Source organism: Vidua chalybeata, chromosome 18 (assembly GCF_026979565.1).
Source record: "Vidua chalybeata isolate OUT-0048 chromosome 18, bVidCha1 merged haplotype, whole genome shotgun sequence".
NCBI lineage: Eukaryota > Metazoa > Chordata > Aves > Passeriformes > Viduidae > Vidua > Vidua chalybeata.
The window spans coordinates 7,970,235-7,986,095 of record NC_071547.1 but is presented as its reverse complement, the minus strand read 5'-3'; the positions used below and the strand labels follow the sequence as shown (position 1 = coordinate 7,986,095).

The following is a 15,861-nucleotide window of genomic DNA, read 5'->3' as shown; positions in this document are numbered from 1 at the left end:
CCGGGCGGCTGCCGAGCCGGTCTGAGCGCCGCGGCCGTGGGCAGTGCTATATGAGGAGCCGCGGGGCGCCCGCCCTCCGCCCCGTCCCGCCTGGCCCGGCCCTGCCGGGCAGCAGCACCGCCCGCCGCGGGCCGGGGCCGGGGCCGGGGCCAGGGCCAGCTGTCTGGCCCTCCCTCCTGCTCGGGGTGTCCCACCTGAGCCGGGAAACTTCGCTCTGCTCTCCCCGGCGCCCTGCTCCGGGAGGAGTTCGCAGGGACGCTGCCCGTTCCCAGTTAAGCGTGGGGCGGGAGGCATCTCGTCTCGGATTTCGGCTGCTCAAATTCCTTTTAGTGCCGTTATCTGTGTATTTCCTATTTACTGATAAAGTCCGCAGCCAGACCTTCAGAGAGGTCTTGACAATACAGGCACCCAGCAGTGTGAAAGTCCTGGTTACCGGAGTCTAATTGATCATTTTTCAGAAGACTAAGCACTGATGGACAGGCACAGCTCTCTGCTGCACACTGTGTCAGGCAAATGTTAAAAAAAACCAGCGTCAAATGCTTAGGAACCACCCAGAAAATAGAAGAGCCTTGGATATGGGATCTGCATGTCACCTGCCAGTACCAGTAGACAGATTCTTAGATAGGTCCAGGAAGAATAACTACTCTTACCTTACACCAGGCATGAAACTCTGTTTGCTCTGATTCTGGAGCCAAGAGCAAGGCACACAATTAAAACATGTTTTCACAAACATTCCAAACTTGACTTTAGTGTTTTAATTGTTTGAGTACATTTTGAGTCTTTATGGTATGTTAAGGAGTTAAGGCCCATGTCAAAACTGCTGTATTTACAAGAGGTTTTATCATCAGGCCAGGCAGACATTGTAATTGCTGCAGTCTCTTCATGGACCATTGGTGTCCTGCATTGTCCTTGCAAAGCAGCCTTGGTTCAGCCTCTGCAGCCAGCAGCAGGTCTCAGCCCCCCAAGGCTGGCAGATGCAGGGAGTGTTTGTGAATGCTGCAGTTACAGCAGCTGGAGAAAGAGGACAGACCTCATCACAGCACTCACAAGGAGCTGTGTCCCAGTGGCTTTGCACTGGGTGTCTTGAGAAAGGCTTGTTTTGATTGCAATAGGTTTAAACATTTTAGACAAAATTGAAAGTTGTATTCACAGTGATTTTTGAATTGATTTGACTAGATTTAGTTTCAGTTAGCCCAAAGTGTCCTTCCAGTGTAGAGGAGATCACAGAGTTGAAAAGAACACATTTCCTGCCCCTGGATAAGTGTTTTTCTCTGTTGTACAAAAATGCACAGCATGTATTGTGGCATGCAGATGTTTGTGATCCAAATCTTAAGACTGATATGAATGCAGCATGAATGGAAAAGTGCACATGTGAAGCAGAAGCAGCAGAAGAAAGAATAAGCAGCAGTTAAAGGAATCACATGGATTGACAGCTGAGCATGTGACTGCTGAAGTAACAAGCAGCAATGCCCTGCTCACATCAACAGGTGACTTCAGTGTAGTAACAGGAGGATGACAACAAAGTCACAGCACAATGAATAAAGCCTTTCATTTCCTTTTTTTTAACAACCAGAAGATGAACTTTAGCCACAAGATACCCAAATAGTCCCAAAACTTCCAAAAAAAAGAAATACAAGAATATCAGGAGCTTGTGGACTGTCATGGAGTTGGACAAGCTGACATCATGACTACAGCCTTTTGATTATCTCTGCCTGAAGAGCTGTAAACAATTCTAGCATGGAAAATGTCTTCCTAACAAAGACTGCCTGGTAAACAGAGCTCAGAGGATTTATCTCCTCTTCCAGTTGTATATAAAATACATACAGTTTACTTCAATTATTCAAAACTGCAAATTCCAGTGTGCAAGTCCAGGAGGAATGTGTGACTGGGGCTGTGCAGTTTGTCAAACTGGGGCTGCTTACCATCACTCAGAAGAGTCCCTGGTGTCAGGGAGAGGAGAATGTGCAAAAAACCCATTCACAGAGATATCTCAGAGGTGAACAGGAAGAAACCCAGATCACAGGCTGAAACTGAATAGCATCTGTATTTATGATGATAATAATGATTATATAGAAAACAGCACAGAAGAACAATTAAGAAAGGGGGGAGAAATGCCAGTTATCTTAGCCCATAAGGACAGGAAAACCCCACCCTTGCCACTTGCCCGGGAGCACGGAACACCGAGTTTCCTTCGATACACGGCCTGTGTGTGCTCCTGTGCTGGCTGGGAGGCACTCATGGGGCCAGTGCAGCTGCTGGGTCTTTGGGCTGAGAAGGGAAACCAGCCCATGGCTTGTTTTACCTCTGCAACCCTCACTCCACCTTCCTTTGCTACCTGTAACCCAGCAACAGAGTCCTACAAATCACTTAATCCAAGGCAATTATTTCTCTGGGGAAATACACGCTTAATAATCACAGGGCAACAGAACCTTTCTGCTTAGAGGCATTTCCATTCCTGGTATTTCACTTTTGTCTGTTTCTTTTCATTACCCCAGATATTAGCTTTTATCCTGGTTACTGGCAACAACCTCCATTTTTAATTACTTTGTTCCTTGATCCTAAAAGTTTGTTGCACAGACTACCTCTAATGAGACCACTGGTGCAAGGTGCTCACAGGTTTGCTTACTTGACTTACTGCTACCTTGACTGACACAGCTGCTGGGGGGCCTGAGGACACCATCAACTTCAGCACATAGCGGTTTCTGATGGTGTTAATGTCAAAACACTGTAAATTGAACTCCCAGAAATGAAAAGGAAATACAAATCAGCATGATGTTTTATTTCGGGTGTTAAGTAAAGAAAATCTCTCCTTGTAAGTTAAACCCTTGCTGGAAAAGTCTGGATTCCTTTAAACTGAAAGGCACAATGCTCTTACAGCAAAGTAGCTCTTTAACAAATGAGCTGTCATTACATCTATTTCTGCTTCAGCTATGTATTAATTAAATTTTTCTAAGGGGATACATAGGGGGGCTTTACAGACTGTGAAAATGGGCGGAAGTGGTATTCAAGCTGAGAACAATTACACAGGAGCCATACTATAGCAAGAGGGGCTCTGGGATTAGAGGTGATTGTGTTTTTGCTCCTTTCCTGATAATCAGGACAAACACCAGGCACAGAGTTACTGGGAAGGCTGCTAATGGGGGGTCCAGGCTCTCACCAGCATTGCTTGTCCTGGTGCATGAACCCTGCCTCATGGCACAGACCTGCTGTGCCCAGCCCTCCAGCCTTGTCAGGGCTTTGCTCAGCCCCAAGGCCTCCCACTAGCAATGTTTGGATAGATTTGCCTTTGGGGACCTGAAATGTAGTGTGCAGAGCACACTTGGTTTATAATTTGTGGAGTGTCCCTTACCTAAGTGCTTCTGCCCTTTCTAATCCCTAAAATATTAAGCATCTGGAGGACAGAGGGGAAAATGACATTTGGGATCAATCTTCTGCACAAACCTTGTATTGTTTGTGTGAATAAGATGGAGTATGAGTCAAAAGATTAATTAAAAGCTCAGTGATCTCGAGACAGCTTACCATAACTTCTGGATCAGACATAAGCAAAGGTGAAGAATTAGGAATCCTATTAGAGATAGATTTTGTGCCATATTTGTATTCTAATTAGTGCTGAAATAAAGGCAGGGAGATTTACAAACATAGAGGGGTTAGGCAAAGGCTGTTCTTTATTTAGAAAGCCTGAGATTTCTCAGAGAAGATTATTTCTTTCTGAATTTTCCTTCAAAATGCAATTCTTTTCCCAACCAAAGAGATTCCATACTAGGATAGGGTTTCAGGAAGTGTCAGCAATGCCAACGTGTCTTCAGTGTGGCACATCAGAAGACTGGCACATAGGATATGAGTTCTTGTCAAATGAGCAGGTTATTACAAAATGAAAGTGCTCAATTTCACCATAGGATTTATTTCACAATCATTTATTTCGGAAACAAGCTGAAGTGGTTAATACGAAATTGTCACTTCTTCTTAGATCATCTTTTGAGCAAAGAGAAAACCAGACCAGAATTTTGGAAGAACACATAGTGTTCTCAGTGACTGGTGCTAATGATGTAGAATTCAACACTTTTTTTAGTACAAGTGTTGCTGCTGCCTTTCAGGATTGAGAAACACATTGATGCCCTGTTCCCTCTCAGTGATGATGTGACTAGACTCAGGTAAAAGAAAGGAAGGAAACAGATATATGTAGCTGGAAAAACACTGAAAGAAGTTATAAATGTGCTTCCAGCCTTCATATATTTGCTGCTGCAGATCCCTTTCCAGACACAGTGGCCCTAGCCCTGTATCAGTCTCTACTCTTTACACACACACTCTGCCCGGGTGCAGCCAGGACTACACACGGTGGGAATGCTGAGACAATGTTACAGGTGCTTTCCTCCCTGAATGAGGAAAACCATAGTGGTAAACCATCACTAGAACCAAGTTGCACATCCTCGCTCTTGAATTTCTTTGCACACAAACTTCTGGAGCAGCACTTGAAACTTCCCAGTGTTGGAATTGATCTTCATGTCTCTCTGTTAAAGCATGCCCTGCTGAGAACATTTCCAGTCACCACAGGCAGGACCAGCTGGGCTGCACTGGTGAGCTGCTGTGCACCCAACCCTTCAGCACCTTGTTTTCTGGATTCAGCTTTGCAGAGAACACTGTGGTGTCACTAGACAGCCATAACCCTGTGTTAATGGTGTTCCAGGGCAGTTAATATGGCCAGTGAAGGTCCCTTCCCAAAGTCTAGAATGTCATGTAGGTGAGTTTGATCATCTACAGTGTGATCAGAAGATCACACTGAATGTGTGCTTAGGCCATGCCACTTCAAATACTTCTCTTTAATGCTATGGACAGAGAACATAACATATTAAAGCTTGGATAGGCAGGATGGGGGGGGGGAAGCTATAGGAAATACACATTGTTTCATGCCTAATGGTCCATTCTACAACATATTTCCTTCAGGACAGCTATAGTTTAATTTTGTCCTCTTCCAGAGTTAGCCTCCTTCCACAGATTGTGGTGTACCAGGATCCTGGTAGATCTCTTTCCCATGTAATTCTTGGGAAATCACACGAGATGTCAGTTTGTGTGAGAGCAGCGTCAGCAAGGACAAATGCCATTGTTTTAAATATACATTGCAGATGTTGAAAGTAAAGACATGACCATGAAGTTACTGAAAACTATTCAGGGTTAATGGTGGGAAATATACCATATTTATCTTGTGTCTAAAGAAATGTGCCTTGCTGAGAAGATGTGGGAGGTTTGGGACATCTCTTCTCCGCAGTGCAGCCCCTACACATCTCAGAGAAGCTCTGCTTTTGGGAATAACACACATCTGTTTGGTCAATCCTGGCTTCCTTCTTAAAAGGGAACTTTGTTTCCAGTAAGAGGAAATGATGACTGTTATTGGTAGAAAGATGCAAAATGTCTCTTATACTGGAGAATATTTGTAGGCTGTTTTTATTGCTTCTTCATTACCGTAAGTAGCATCTTGAAAAGGAGGTCTTGTATGTGCTTGTAAATGCAAAAGAAACACTTGTATGTGCTTGTAAATGCAAAAGAAACACTTCTGTTCCTCTGAGACTACTATAAATCAAATATAATCTTCATTTCCTGTAGTGTGTCACTGAAAATGAGGCTTGGGCATTTTTTTGCAGCAAGGGAAAATATTTATCTGTTGCAGATTTTCTTGTAAAGCAGCTTGTGTCTGTAAATCTTGGTGCATGCACAGATAGTGGCTTCCTGTTTGTACCCTGCCCAGGCTCCAGCTCTGAGCTGCAGGTCTCATCAGTGACACCAGCTTTCACTGGCCTGACATCTCTGATTCCTGATGCAGCATGTCTACAAAAATGAGGAAATTTGAGATGTTAGAATGGTTCTCCCTGTTGGTGATTCCATAGATAAAGCCCTACACAAATACTACATTGATCAAATCAATGGGAACTTCACCTTTAAATTTCTGTGTTTCAGCACACCCAAATCCTACAAATTAACCCAGTGAATATCTAAATTACTTCATCTGACATTTCCACTAGCTACATTCAAAGTATTTTTTTCTCTGGTAATCCTTTAAAAGAGGATGTCACCCACAGTGTGCAGCAGATTTATTCCTAAAAGGTTTGGATCTGGAGCCATGTACTGTAACTTGGCAAAGCATACACAAATACTTTGAATCAAACACTGAAATCTTATGGAAATGAAAAGGATTTATGTATATGATTAAGATGTTTAATCAGCCCTTGGGCAATTTTATCTCCAGAGATATTTGGGAGTGATGATGTTCCTAAATGCTCAAGGTGCTCAGTGTCTGACAGCAGCGAGTCAGTATCTCTGTGAATTGCTTTCATAGTGCAGCCATTAATTACAGCAATCACACAGAATTTTAGGCTCAAACCCAGCCATTCATCTATGTGAGGAAAAGACTGCACTGAAAGAAAATTGAGTTAAAAGGGATCTCACAACTGAAAAATAAAAACAGTTTTAAGCAGCATATCTTAAGAAAAGTAATGCCAAGGAATGCAGTTGGTTTATCTATTAAAACTCAATTTAGGTTTCAGTTTATGGCTGTATTTGTTTTATTATAATCAGTATCACCATTTTCTCTGCAAGAGAACTGGAACAAAAGACACATAATGTCTTTTACTGAATGTATGAGGTATTTCTGACTTACTAAGATGTGACTCTACACAGAGTTAAGATTTGAATTCAAGGAAGCACTTTTGTGCTTTTGATAATGTAAACCCTGATGTGTCAGGAACTTTAAGAAAAAGCATTGGGATTTCCAAGGGAAAAATGAAACAAAATTCTTCCAAAAATAATAATTCTGGGAATGAGTGAGTCAGTCAGACTGCTGTTCACAGCATGAACATTTCTAGACTATTTAACCAGTGTTCTTCAGTAGAAGCACTTCTTCTCTTTGCACCTCTGCTAATATTGGTGTAGAAATAAAAAACATGCAGCATGTGTTTGGGGGGCTGCATTTGCTGTAGGTGTCTGCAGTGCAGCATTTCTCAGTCACACACCCCAAACAATTCCAGTTCTGTTGCCTGGCATTCCTGTGAACTGCAGTTTCATAACGAGTCTCATAACAGGTTTCAAAGGTAACAAAAGTACATTTTCATCAAGTGAATAATGCACTGTAACACTCATTGTCACAGGACGCTCTTTAATGACAGAAGTTGGGATGGGTTCAAAAAGCAAGAAGAAAAATTCATGGAAGAGAGAACTATCAAGATAAAACTTCTGGCTGAGGAAGCTGCTGAGCTCCAGATTGCCGGAATCTGGGAGGATACACAGGCACGGTGCTACTTTTATCTCTTCCTAAGCATCTGCTCCTGGGCCCTGCAGAGGCAGGGCACTGGCTGGGACTGACTTACCCCGAGTGCCCTTCCTTACATCACTTTCTGGCCCAATGGGACTTCTTTGGAGGGTTGTGGCTTCCCTGAACACTTTGTGTGACAATTAGTCAGCGATCTGATTCAGCCATGACTTGGGAAAATTATTGCCTCAATAGCAAAGGATTTGAAATTTCTGGAGACTCTTTCACCCCTTGCACTAAATCCTGCCAAAGGAAAGGATTGACAGTCATGGGAAAGCACTAACTTCCACCCGTCTCTGTGTTGATGGCAGCCTGTAGTTTGGCATTGTCTGTGCCAATTTCTTACCATTTCTTCAAATACTAAGCAGTTGTTTGTAGACAGTGCATGTGTGCAAAATCTTGTGCGCATCACAGTGTTCTAATTTAGTGAAAGAAAAACTGCCACAGATGTTCCTCTGGTGATAGTACGAAACACCTATATGGAAATCCATGGAATAATTGAAAATAAAACCTTAATTTCTAAGAAAGATTGAAATGCTGTCTTTTAACTCCTCCAGGAAGGAAGTGTGAATCAGAACTTTGAGTTATAATATTACATTTTGTCCTAGGAAATGGAACTTGCTTGCACTTTCACTGGCTTTTATCTTGTTCTTACTCAGATCCCATCAATGCTCAGTTGAAAATATGAGCACAATGTGAATTGCAAATAATGCCAGTCCGCCTTCAGCAGCATTTGTTTCACTTCCACATTTTCCTGTTGTGAGCTGCAACCCTGTTTGCTTAATTGATGGGAATACAGACATAACAGAAATGTGTTTCTTGGTATTCAGGATTTTTAGTCAAAAGATTTGCTGCTAGGTCACACACACAACCTGCCCTCTCGAAATGTGTGGATAGATGTCCAGCAACTTTCCTGAACACAGTTCTTGCAGCTGGAAGGTTGGGAAAAGCCTTTCTGGTACTTCTGCTAATATGTGTTTCAGTTTTGACAGTGTTGAATTTAGAGTTTGGGCTATGTAACACGGTTTCCCCATGAGGAAGTGATCTGTGTCTGTAATCTAACCGTAGGTATCATTTACACTCCAGGTCTGCCTGCTGGAGTCCCTGACACCGCAGAGAACTCGCAGGAGAATCCCGTCTGGCCCTTCAGCGGTGACAGCGACCAAGGCTCTCACAGACCCAGAGGGAAAGCTGTGACGGGAGAGAACAGTGTGAGTAAAACAAGTACCGGGGAGTTTTTGTACAGTGTTCGGGAGAGGAATTTGCTTCATGTGTGAATGAGCATCTGCAAGCCAACCAGGCTGGTGCTACATACTCCATTACAGTCAAACAGTACCCGCGGTTATCACACCAGCCACGTTTACCATTGAGGAGAATCGCTAAACCCGCTGTAAGTGGAGCAATCCCAAAACTCAACGATTTTTGGGTAGAAAACAGAAGCCAAACCATTCCGTGTAGATGTGGCACTTCGGAAGACGGTTCGGCGATGGCCGTGGCCCTGGCCCGCGGGCCGCCATGGCCGCGCCCGCCGGGGCGGGCGGGGGACGCTCTATCCCTCCTCTCGCTGCTCCCGGAGCCGCCTCTCGCTGCTGTCTCCGGCCGGGCGCGGACCATAGAGTGGCGCGGGGTAGGCGGGCGCTCCGCCGCGGTGGCTGGTGGGATGCGGGAGGGCTGTGGGGCGGAGCGGCGGATCGCGGCCTGGCGGCGGGAGCGGCCGCGGCCTCAGGTGAGCGGCGGGAGGGGGCCGGTTCCCCGCGGCGGCGGCGGCGCCTCCGCCCCCACAGCGCTGCAGGGGCTCCCCCGTGCAGGGCACGGCCTCGGCCCCGCCTCCGTTTGCGGGGAGGGTTGTGCAGCCGGTGTGGGGACGGGAGAAGTGTACCGGGGGCAGGAGCCCCGGGACGCCGCTGCGGGGCCGTTTCGCGCCCACCTTGATTTGTTTTTAAAGCAAGGCGAGGATTAATTTGAGATGTGGACAGGGCCGCGGTGCTGGGCTAGCCGGAGATGCGAGGAGAGAATGGAGCAGGAAGTGCTGTCTCCACTAGGCATTCCTCGGATGCTTTTGAAATTGCAGCACCCACCATGGGATTGCGGCTGCCGGGAGCCGGGGGGATGCACAGAGCGAACCTGCTTTGGCAACAGACCGAACTCGTGCTGTACTTCTTTTTGTCTTTAATTATTGTTCACGTGTAAGTCAGAGACTTCATGGTATCGTGAGACTTAAGCATGACTTGGAAATTATTTAAATGCAAACTTACCGGTTTGCTGTGAGTTGACAGTATGTCCACAATTATACTTCAGCTCTGTGGGTGTGAGGCAGAGCTGCCTATTTCCTGATGAGTGATGTGGCTAATATGTTTATCTTTTTAATTTTAAAAAGCCCCTGTTTTTTTTCACAATTAGAGGTCCGTTTAACAGTGCTTTTTGACACAGTAACTCAGCAAAAATACTGTCAAATGCTGCTTGCATAGAAACAACATCATCCCTAGAACTGATCGTTTACAAGAACGGTGTCACTGCCTCCTTTGTGCATTTCAAGTGGCTGTTTTCATTGATGAAACAGTACAAAAGTTGTTTAGAGTCATATGTTAGCGTTGAAATTGAACTTTAAATAAAATATTTAGGATTAGAGCTTTAGGTTCGTGTGTTGTTTTTTCTTGACCTTTTAAGAATAGTGCTCATACAGGTGGTTGAACCCTTGTAGTCCTTGTTCCTTTTGCTGTGCATATGTGTGCTGTTGAGTCACAGGCATGTTCCAAATTTTGATGCATTCCCAGTAGTAATCCCTGTACAGTTTCCTTAGTTCAAATACAATACCAGAAGGAAGTCTGTAGAACTTAAGAGCTCTGAACATCAGTTCCAGGCCAGAGCAGTGGCTCACACTTAACGTGGTCTGTCTGCAAAGGTCACACCTGGGTTGTTGCATTTTCTGTAAATTCCATGTTTGGTGGAAGTGATACAGTCATTTTTCTGAATCAGAGTGTAGCAGAATTGTTAGTGTGTAAAAGAGCATTCCTACAATTGATAATACCTATTTCTAATGAGGAAAAATGAAATCACCTGGGATTGTTCATCTGGAGGGGGTTTCCCACAGTGGAGGTGAGGACATGCCAAGAACAAAGCATGGCACACAGAACAGGCTGTGCTGGATACGTTTGTTAGAACTCGGTGATTCACAGAATCATGCAAATTTTTTCTATTATTATTGATGTGACTCAGATTTGACATTTCTTCCTTGGATTTTGTAGTTCTTTTAGTGAGAAACCACAAATACTGCTGTTTAACTGCTATATCTTGGTGTTTCTGTCTGCTTTAAGTCTGAAAAGTGACTTCAGAATGCTGATGTTGCTGAGACCATTTCCAGAACTGGGAAACCTGTGTAAGTCTTCACTCCTGTCTGTGGCTATTAAATACTGCCAAAAAAAGTATCTGAGTTATGTAGTCTCTGATGGAAGGAAGAAGCCTCATTTGAGAAATCAGGAGGGCTGTTCTGCTTGTTGAGATGTTGTAAGGTCACTCTGAAGTGATTATTTGAAAATGTTTGATATCCTAATATGGACACACTCTTTGTACATGTTTGTAGTGCTTTCTTTGTGCTGGTTCCTATTGAGAAGCTCCCAGTCTGCCTGTTCCTCACAGTTTACTTCTTGCATCCTGACAGGAACAAAGGAAATGACCCATTTTCCTTCCTCTCTCTTTCTCTCTCACCGGAATACTGCTCTTAGCAGAGGACAGTGGGATGGCACGTTCCAGCTGCAGCTGAACTCGGTGGCACGTTGCTCCTTTACATTGCCAGCATCAAATTGTTCAGGATAGGAATTTGTTGGAATCCAAAATGAAACTTTGTTGTGTTATCCACTGTTCAAAACCAGATTTGGACATTCCTATGCTGTAGCACAGTGCCCCCTTTTTTCTGTTAGGCCTGCTAAGTAGGGCCCAGCATTATTTACAGATAAAGTTTCACTGCTTTTTGTAAGTTGTTGCAAATGTATCTTATCTATTCCTTTCTCCTTGAACTGTTTTGTGTGTGCTGTTTTGCTTATCTCATGCTGATTGAAAGAGTACTTTGAAAATTTAAAGAAAACAGAACAGATACAGTTCTTGCTCTGGTTTGCCTTAGTTGTGGGGTTTTTTTATACATTTTGTTCTGGACAATTGATAAGAAATTAAAATTTCCAGGTGTGTGAACTACCCAGAGTGTTGTCAAAGACTCAGCTTCACGGTGTTTTGATGTTTGAGTCAGCTGTGTGCAGACAGAGCTGTGGTTTTCTGTGGTCACTGATGCGCAGCGAGGACTGGTCCAGCGCCAGACTCTCACTAGTGAGCAGTGCTGAGAGTGCTGTGCTTGTTTGGTGCTGTAAGAGGATTTAACGTGTGGCATTTTGTTCATTCCGAGGTTTTGATTTGTACTGTATGGTAGAGCTTTGGGAAGGTAGCACATGGTCATCCGGGGAAGTTTGGTGGAATGATTTTCGAGGAAACCTCATGAGGGCAGTATTAGGAATTGCAAAATGTCAAGGCTGAGCAACTGAGCTCTCAAATGAACCTCGGCACCTTAAGTGTTGTGGAACAACAAGTGTTTCTGTGGGGTTTTTTGTTGTTGTTGAGGTAACTTGAGCTAAAATATTTCTATTCTAACAAAAGACATTGGGAAATTACTAATTGGAAGTGTGAGCTGCAATCTGATGCGATTAGAGCAGCTGGGCTGCTGTTTTGGCTACAGCAATTTTCAGTCAGAGTAAGACACAAGGTGATGTGGTTTGCCTTGTAGGAAACAGGTTTTGTAAGCTGTACTTGTGGAACAGATGATTTTACAAAAAAATGTTCCTTATGCGATAACAGACTAACTTTGAAGCTGAATGTATCATAATCAGTTGATGGCAATTTTGACTCTTCTGCTTTTTAATCAAGTAACTCGAATAATGCTACAATGGTTGTGACTATACTGTCAGTTTAAAGTAGAAGTAGGGAATTTGCCATACATATTGAAACCTGAATCATTCCCCTGTCTCTCCTTTATCTATGGACAGTGGGCCTGGGTGAATTCTCCTCTGTCATTACTGTGAGAAATGGGTCAGGTATATCTACATTAGCACTCAGTAACTATGAGTTTTCTAAACTCTTGAACTATGTTACTAATTTTATTGACAAGGTGACAACAGAGGTTTCCAAACTTAGAAACAAGATGTCAACAGAGCAACGAGTTACTTCTGTCAGTGGGATTGTGAGTGTCATTAAGAATCTGTTGGCTGGAGGCCGCAATGAGCCTTTGCATACTGGTCAAAGGAAAAGAAGCTCTGGTTTTCAAAACCATTCTTACGGGATGCTTTCCAGAATGTTTTGAGGAATACACAATTAGAGGTTGACAGATGATTAGAATGAGAACCTCCTTATTTTCCAGGCAATGGATGCATTGGGCTTTCATTAGAAAGCAAATGAGCTGGGTATGGGGGAAAAGTAGTTGGAGGAGGAAAAAAACAACTTTCCTTGCTTATAAGGTAGCTAGTACCTGCACAGCTGCCAGGATTTTAAATGCTTGCTGCAGGGCAAATGAAATACCTGGGAGCTGAAGATTGGTTTTCTTTAGAACTCCAAGCAGCAATTATGCTAACTTCAACTTTTCCTTCAGTCCAGAGCTTGGACTCTGCCAGGATTTGACTGCCAAACTGCCAGTGTCAGAAACTGGACTGTATCCTGCTAAAATGACTTCTGCTACCCAACAGGAAGGTCTGAACACACAGGTGCCTGCATAGGTCACTTCCCTACTTTTCCAGGCCAAGAGCTGCATTGTCAACAAACCAAGCTGTGAAGTGCTCTGGCCACTTCTGTGTTTCCTGTCCCTACTCTGGGGCTGCTCTAAATGAAAGGGCTTTGCTATTGCCCTGATAACTAATCTATAGCACAGCTAACATCCTTGAGTAAAGAGATAAGGGCGTGCCAAAGTCCAGCTGTTCTGGGTGTCTGAAACTAAAGAACAAATCTCTTTTGATAGTCCTTCACACTGGCATGAATTTTTGCATCCAGCATGGGTTAGCCAAGTATAGTGTCCTATTCAGCAACAGCACTTTGAAGTCACTGAAAATAATGTTATGTTCTGACCCTTACCTGGGAATCATGTAGGTGTCCTGTTCTCATGAGAATTTTTGGATGTGGTAATAATTCTCAAATGTAATGTTTGGACAACATTTGCATTACATTCGCCTATCTGTGAACCATCCTTCTACAAAGAGAGGATGGGTGAAAGTTTGTTATGATACTAAATTTTAATATTTTGCATTTGAAAGGAATTTTTCTATTTTGAAATTTTTAAGTATTTAAATTAAGTACTTCTCTGATTTATTTCAGAAGGAACACATTTTGATTATGGCTTATTTGTTCTGGTAATCCTTGAGTATGTGACATTTCATTCTACTAGAATAAAATGTGATTGCTACATGCAGTTGATCAGTTCAAAATTAAAAGTAATGTAATCTTCAAGTCAGCTAACATGCACTATGGCTTTTTTTCTTCCAGTGTCTGAAACTTGAAGTGAAGAAACATGTCTCAGTCAGGTGAAAAAGTAAAGGTAAAGAGATGGCTGCATAGCCAATGTTTTGTCTAGAAGCTGTTCAACTTCTGAAAACATTTGTAACCTTACTGAAGTGCTAAAATTGTAAATAAATTATACCTTATTGCTTCAGATGTGTTTCTTAAAAGGAACTGCATAGTAGAAACAGAGATTGTATATGATCCTAGTGATAGACTTTCTGGTGTTCACCAGACATTCAGTCTCTGCTTACAAAGTTAAAATGGTACCTTCACCTAAGGAAATTTCATGGTACAAACCTTCATTCCTAATGTTTTTGCTCACCTGGATGGGCTTTAAAAGGATTGTTAACAAAAAAAATTATTACCTTTTAAGCGATTTCCCTTGTATCCCCCCACACCACTGGAAGTGCATGGCATTGTAAAAAGCCTGTTCTCTTAATAAACTCATCTGTGAAGAAGACATCTGGTTCCAGGTAGCCCACAGGTCCCTAAATCAGATGGCTGAGTTCTTATTTAGGCTCCTATTAGGTTTTCAGTCAATGGGTAACAGATGTTGGAGCAGACTGTCCTGTTTATAGCCCAGATCTCTTTGATAAGTTTTTCAGGCATGTTTCTTTTTCCTGCTTTTGTGTTAGAAGTTAAAGATTGTGAAGATAGGTGAACAACTTAACCAGCAAAAGATACATCTCTGTGTGATTGTATCTCAGTAACCCCTCCATTAGTATAATGTTCTTGTTTTTTACCTGTAAGCATGCATATGCATTATTTTTATAGAAGATAGTAGCAGCAGACACCAAATCTGAACAGAATTTTTTATTTTGTGCTGTATTTATTTCTTAAGATTAATAATAGCGTGTTCTTGCAAGCTTGCAGATTTTTATTTTTATTTTATCCAAGGGGAGAGTTTCATTTGTGTAGCTCAAGGTACTTACCTTGTTTCTATTTATATCAGCCTGCTTGGTAAATGAGCCTTTTTAAGGTCTGCTTTGCTATTGCAGAAAAAATGGTTTCATTCTCTATTCTTCCATGTGCTTTATATACCCTTGCACTTTATTGTGTAGAATCAAGTAAACTCTTTTTCAACTTTTTAGGGGGAAAGGGATTTCATTTACATTCAACCTTTGTTTTCTTGTCAGTTTTCCGACTCGGCAGGCTATGTGGGATTTGCTAATCTGCCCAACCAGGTTCACAGGAAATCTGTGAAGAAGGGTTTTGAATTCACACTCATGGTGGTTGGTAAGTGAGTTCTTTAAGTATTTTTGACTGTTATACAATAACAACATTTCTTTCACATAGATGTATACATCTTCCTACTTAGCAATTGACTGTTACATAGTAGAAAAAGCTTTGAACCTCTATACACTTTCTAATTACATCTGTTACTATTTTGTCATGTTTAGTAGGAGGGAGTATTTATAGTGATTAAAGATGAAGACTTGGAGCCAACAGGACATTTTGGCATTCCTGATTCATCGTCAGATGACAGGGGTAGTTGTTTAATCTTTCTTTCACTCTTGTTTCCCCACTGAAGGCATGAATGCACAGAGTGAGTGTTTTGCTGTTGAAATGGTGATGCTGCTGTTGTGTTTTCTGCTATTCTGTACTGACTCACTCTGGTGTCAGAGATAAACCTGTAATTTGCCTGTTCTGTCAATGAGCACCTCTGAGTCTCTTTTATGGAGAGTCCTTTAAGCACAAAGCTCTTCCTAGTGATGTTGAATTATGTTTGTATTAAATCAGTTTAATGGTTTGCATGTGCAAAGGGAGTCCACAGTACTGTTATCCTTTTGTAGCAGTGAAAAATGAAAATGTGCTCTGTAGTACCATTTGGGATTACTTGGTGACAGTATTCAGCAGTGTTTGTGAGATAAGCAGGTAATTTGTGGTAATTGTAGAGTTCTTGTGTCATGTAGTTTGTGATGAGAAATACAGATAATTTTTTCATCTCTAATATCAGGCTAGTAGCATCTAAAATAATACGGCCAGTTGGTCTAATGCTGGCTCCTTTGATTCCTTGAGTTAGGAATCAAGCAATTTTT

At 42.6% G+C, this 15,861-nt stretch overlaps 1 protein-coding gene and 1 long non-coding RNA gene across 3 annotated transcripts in view; one reads left to right on the top strand and one right to left on the bottom strand.

Moving 5' to 3' along the window:
• Positions 1 to 3,647: 3,647 nt before the first annotated feature.
• LOC128797050 (uncharacterized) lies at positions 3,648 to 8,891 on the bottom strand. The gene is made up of 2 exons (XR_008433995.1): positions 8,662 to 8,891; positions 3,648 to 5,820 (listed from the first exon to the last, which is right to left on the bottom strand). It is a non-coding gene; the product is annotated as an uncharacterized LOC128797050 (long non-coding RNA).
• A 77-nt stretch (positions 8,892 to 8,968) lies between these two features.
• Positions 8,969 to 15,861, top strand: part of LOC128797048 (septin-2) — a 35,131-nt gene continuing 28,238 nt past the window's right edge. For both annotated transcript variants that reach the window (XM_053959268.1, XM_053959269.1), the window contains exons 1-3: positions 8,969 to 9,023; positions 13,808 to 13,859; positions 14,959 to 15,058. In XM_053959268.1, coding sequence (XP_053815243.1) covers positions 13,833 to 13,859; positions 14,959 to 15,058 — 127 coding nt within the window. In that variant the 5' untranslated portion in view covers positions 8,969 to 9,023; positions 13,808 to 13,832. The remainder of the gene's footprint in view (positions 9,024 to 13,807; positions 13,860 to 14,958; positions 15,059 to 15,861) is intronic.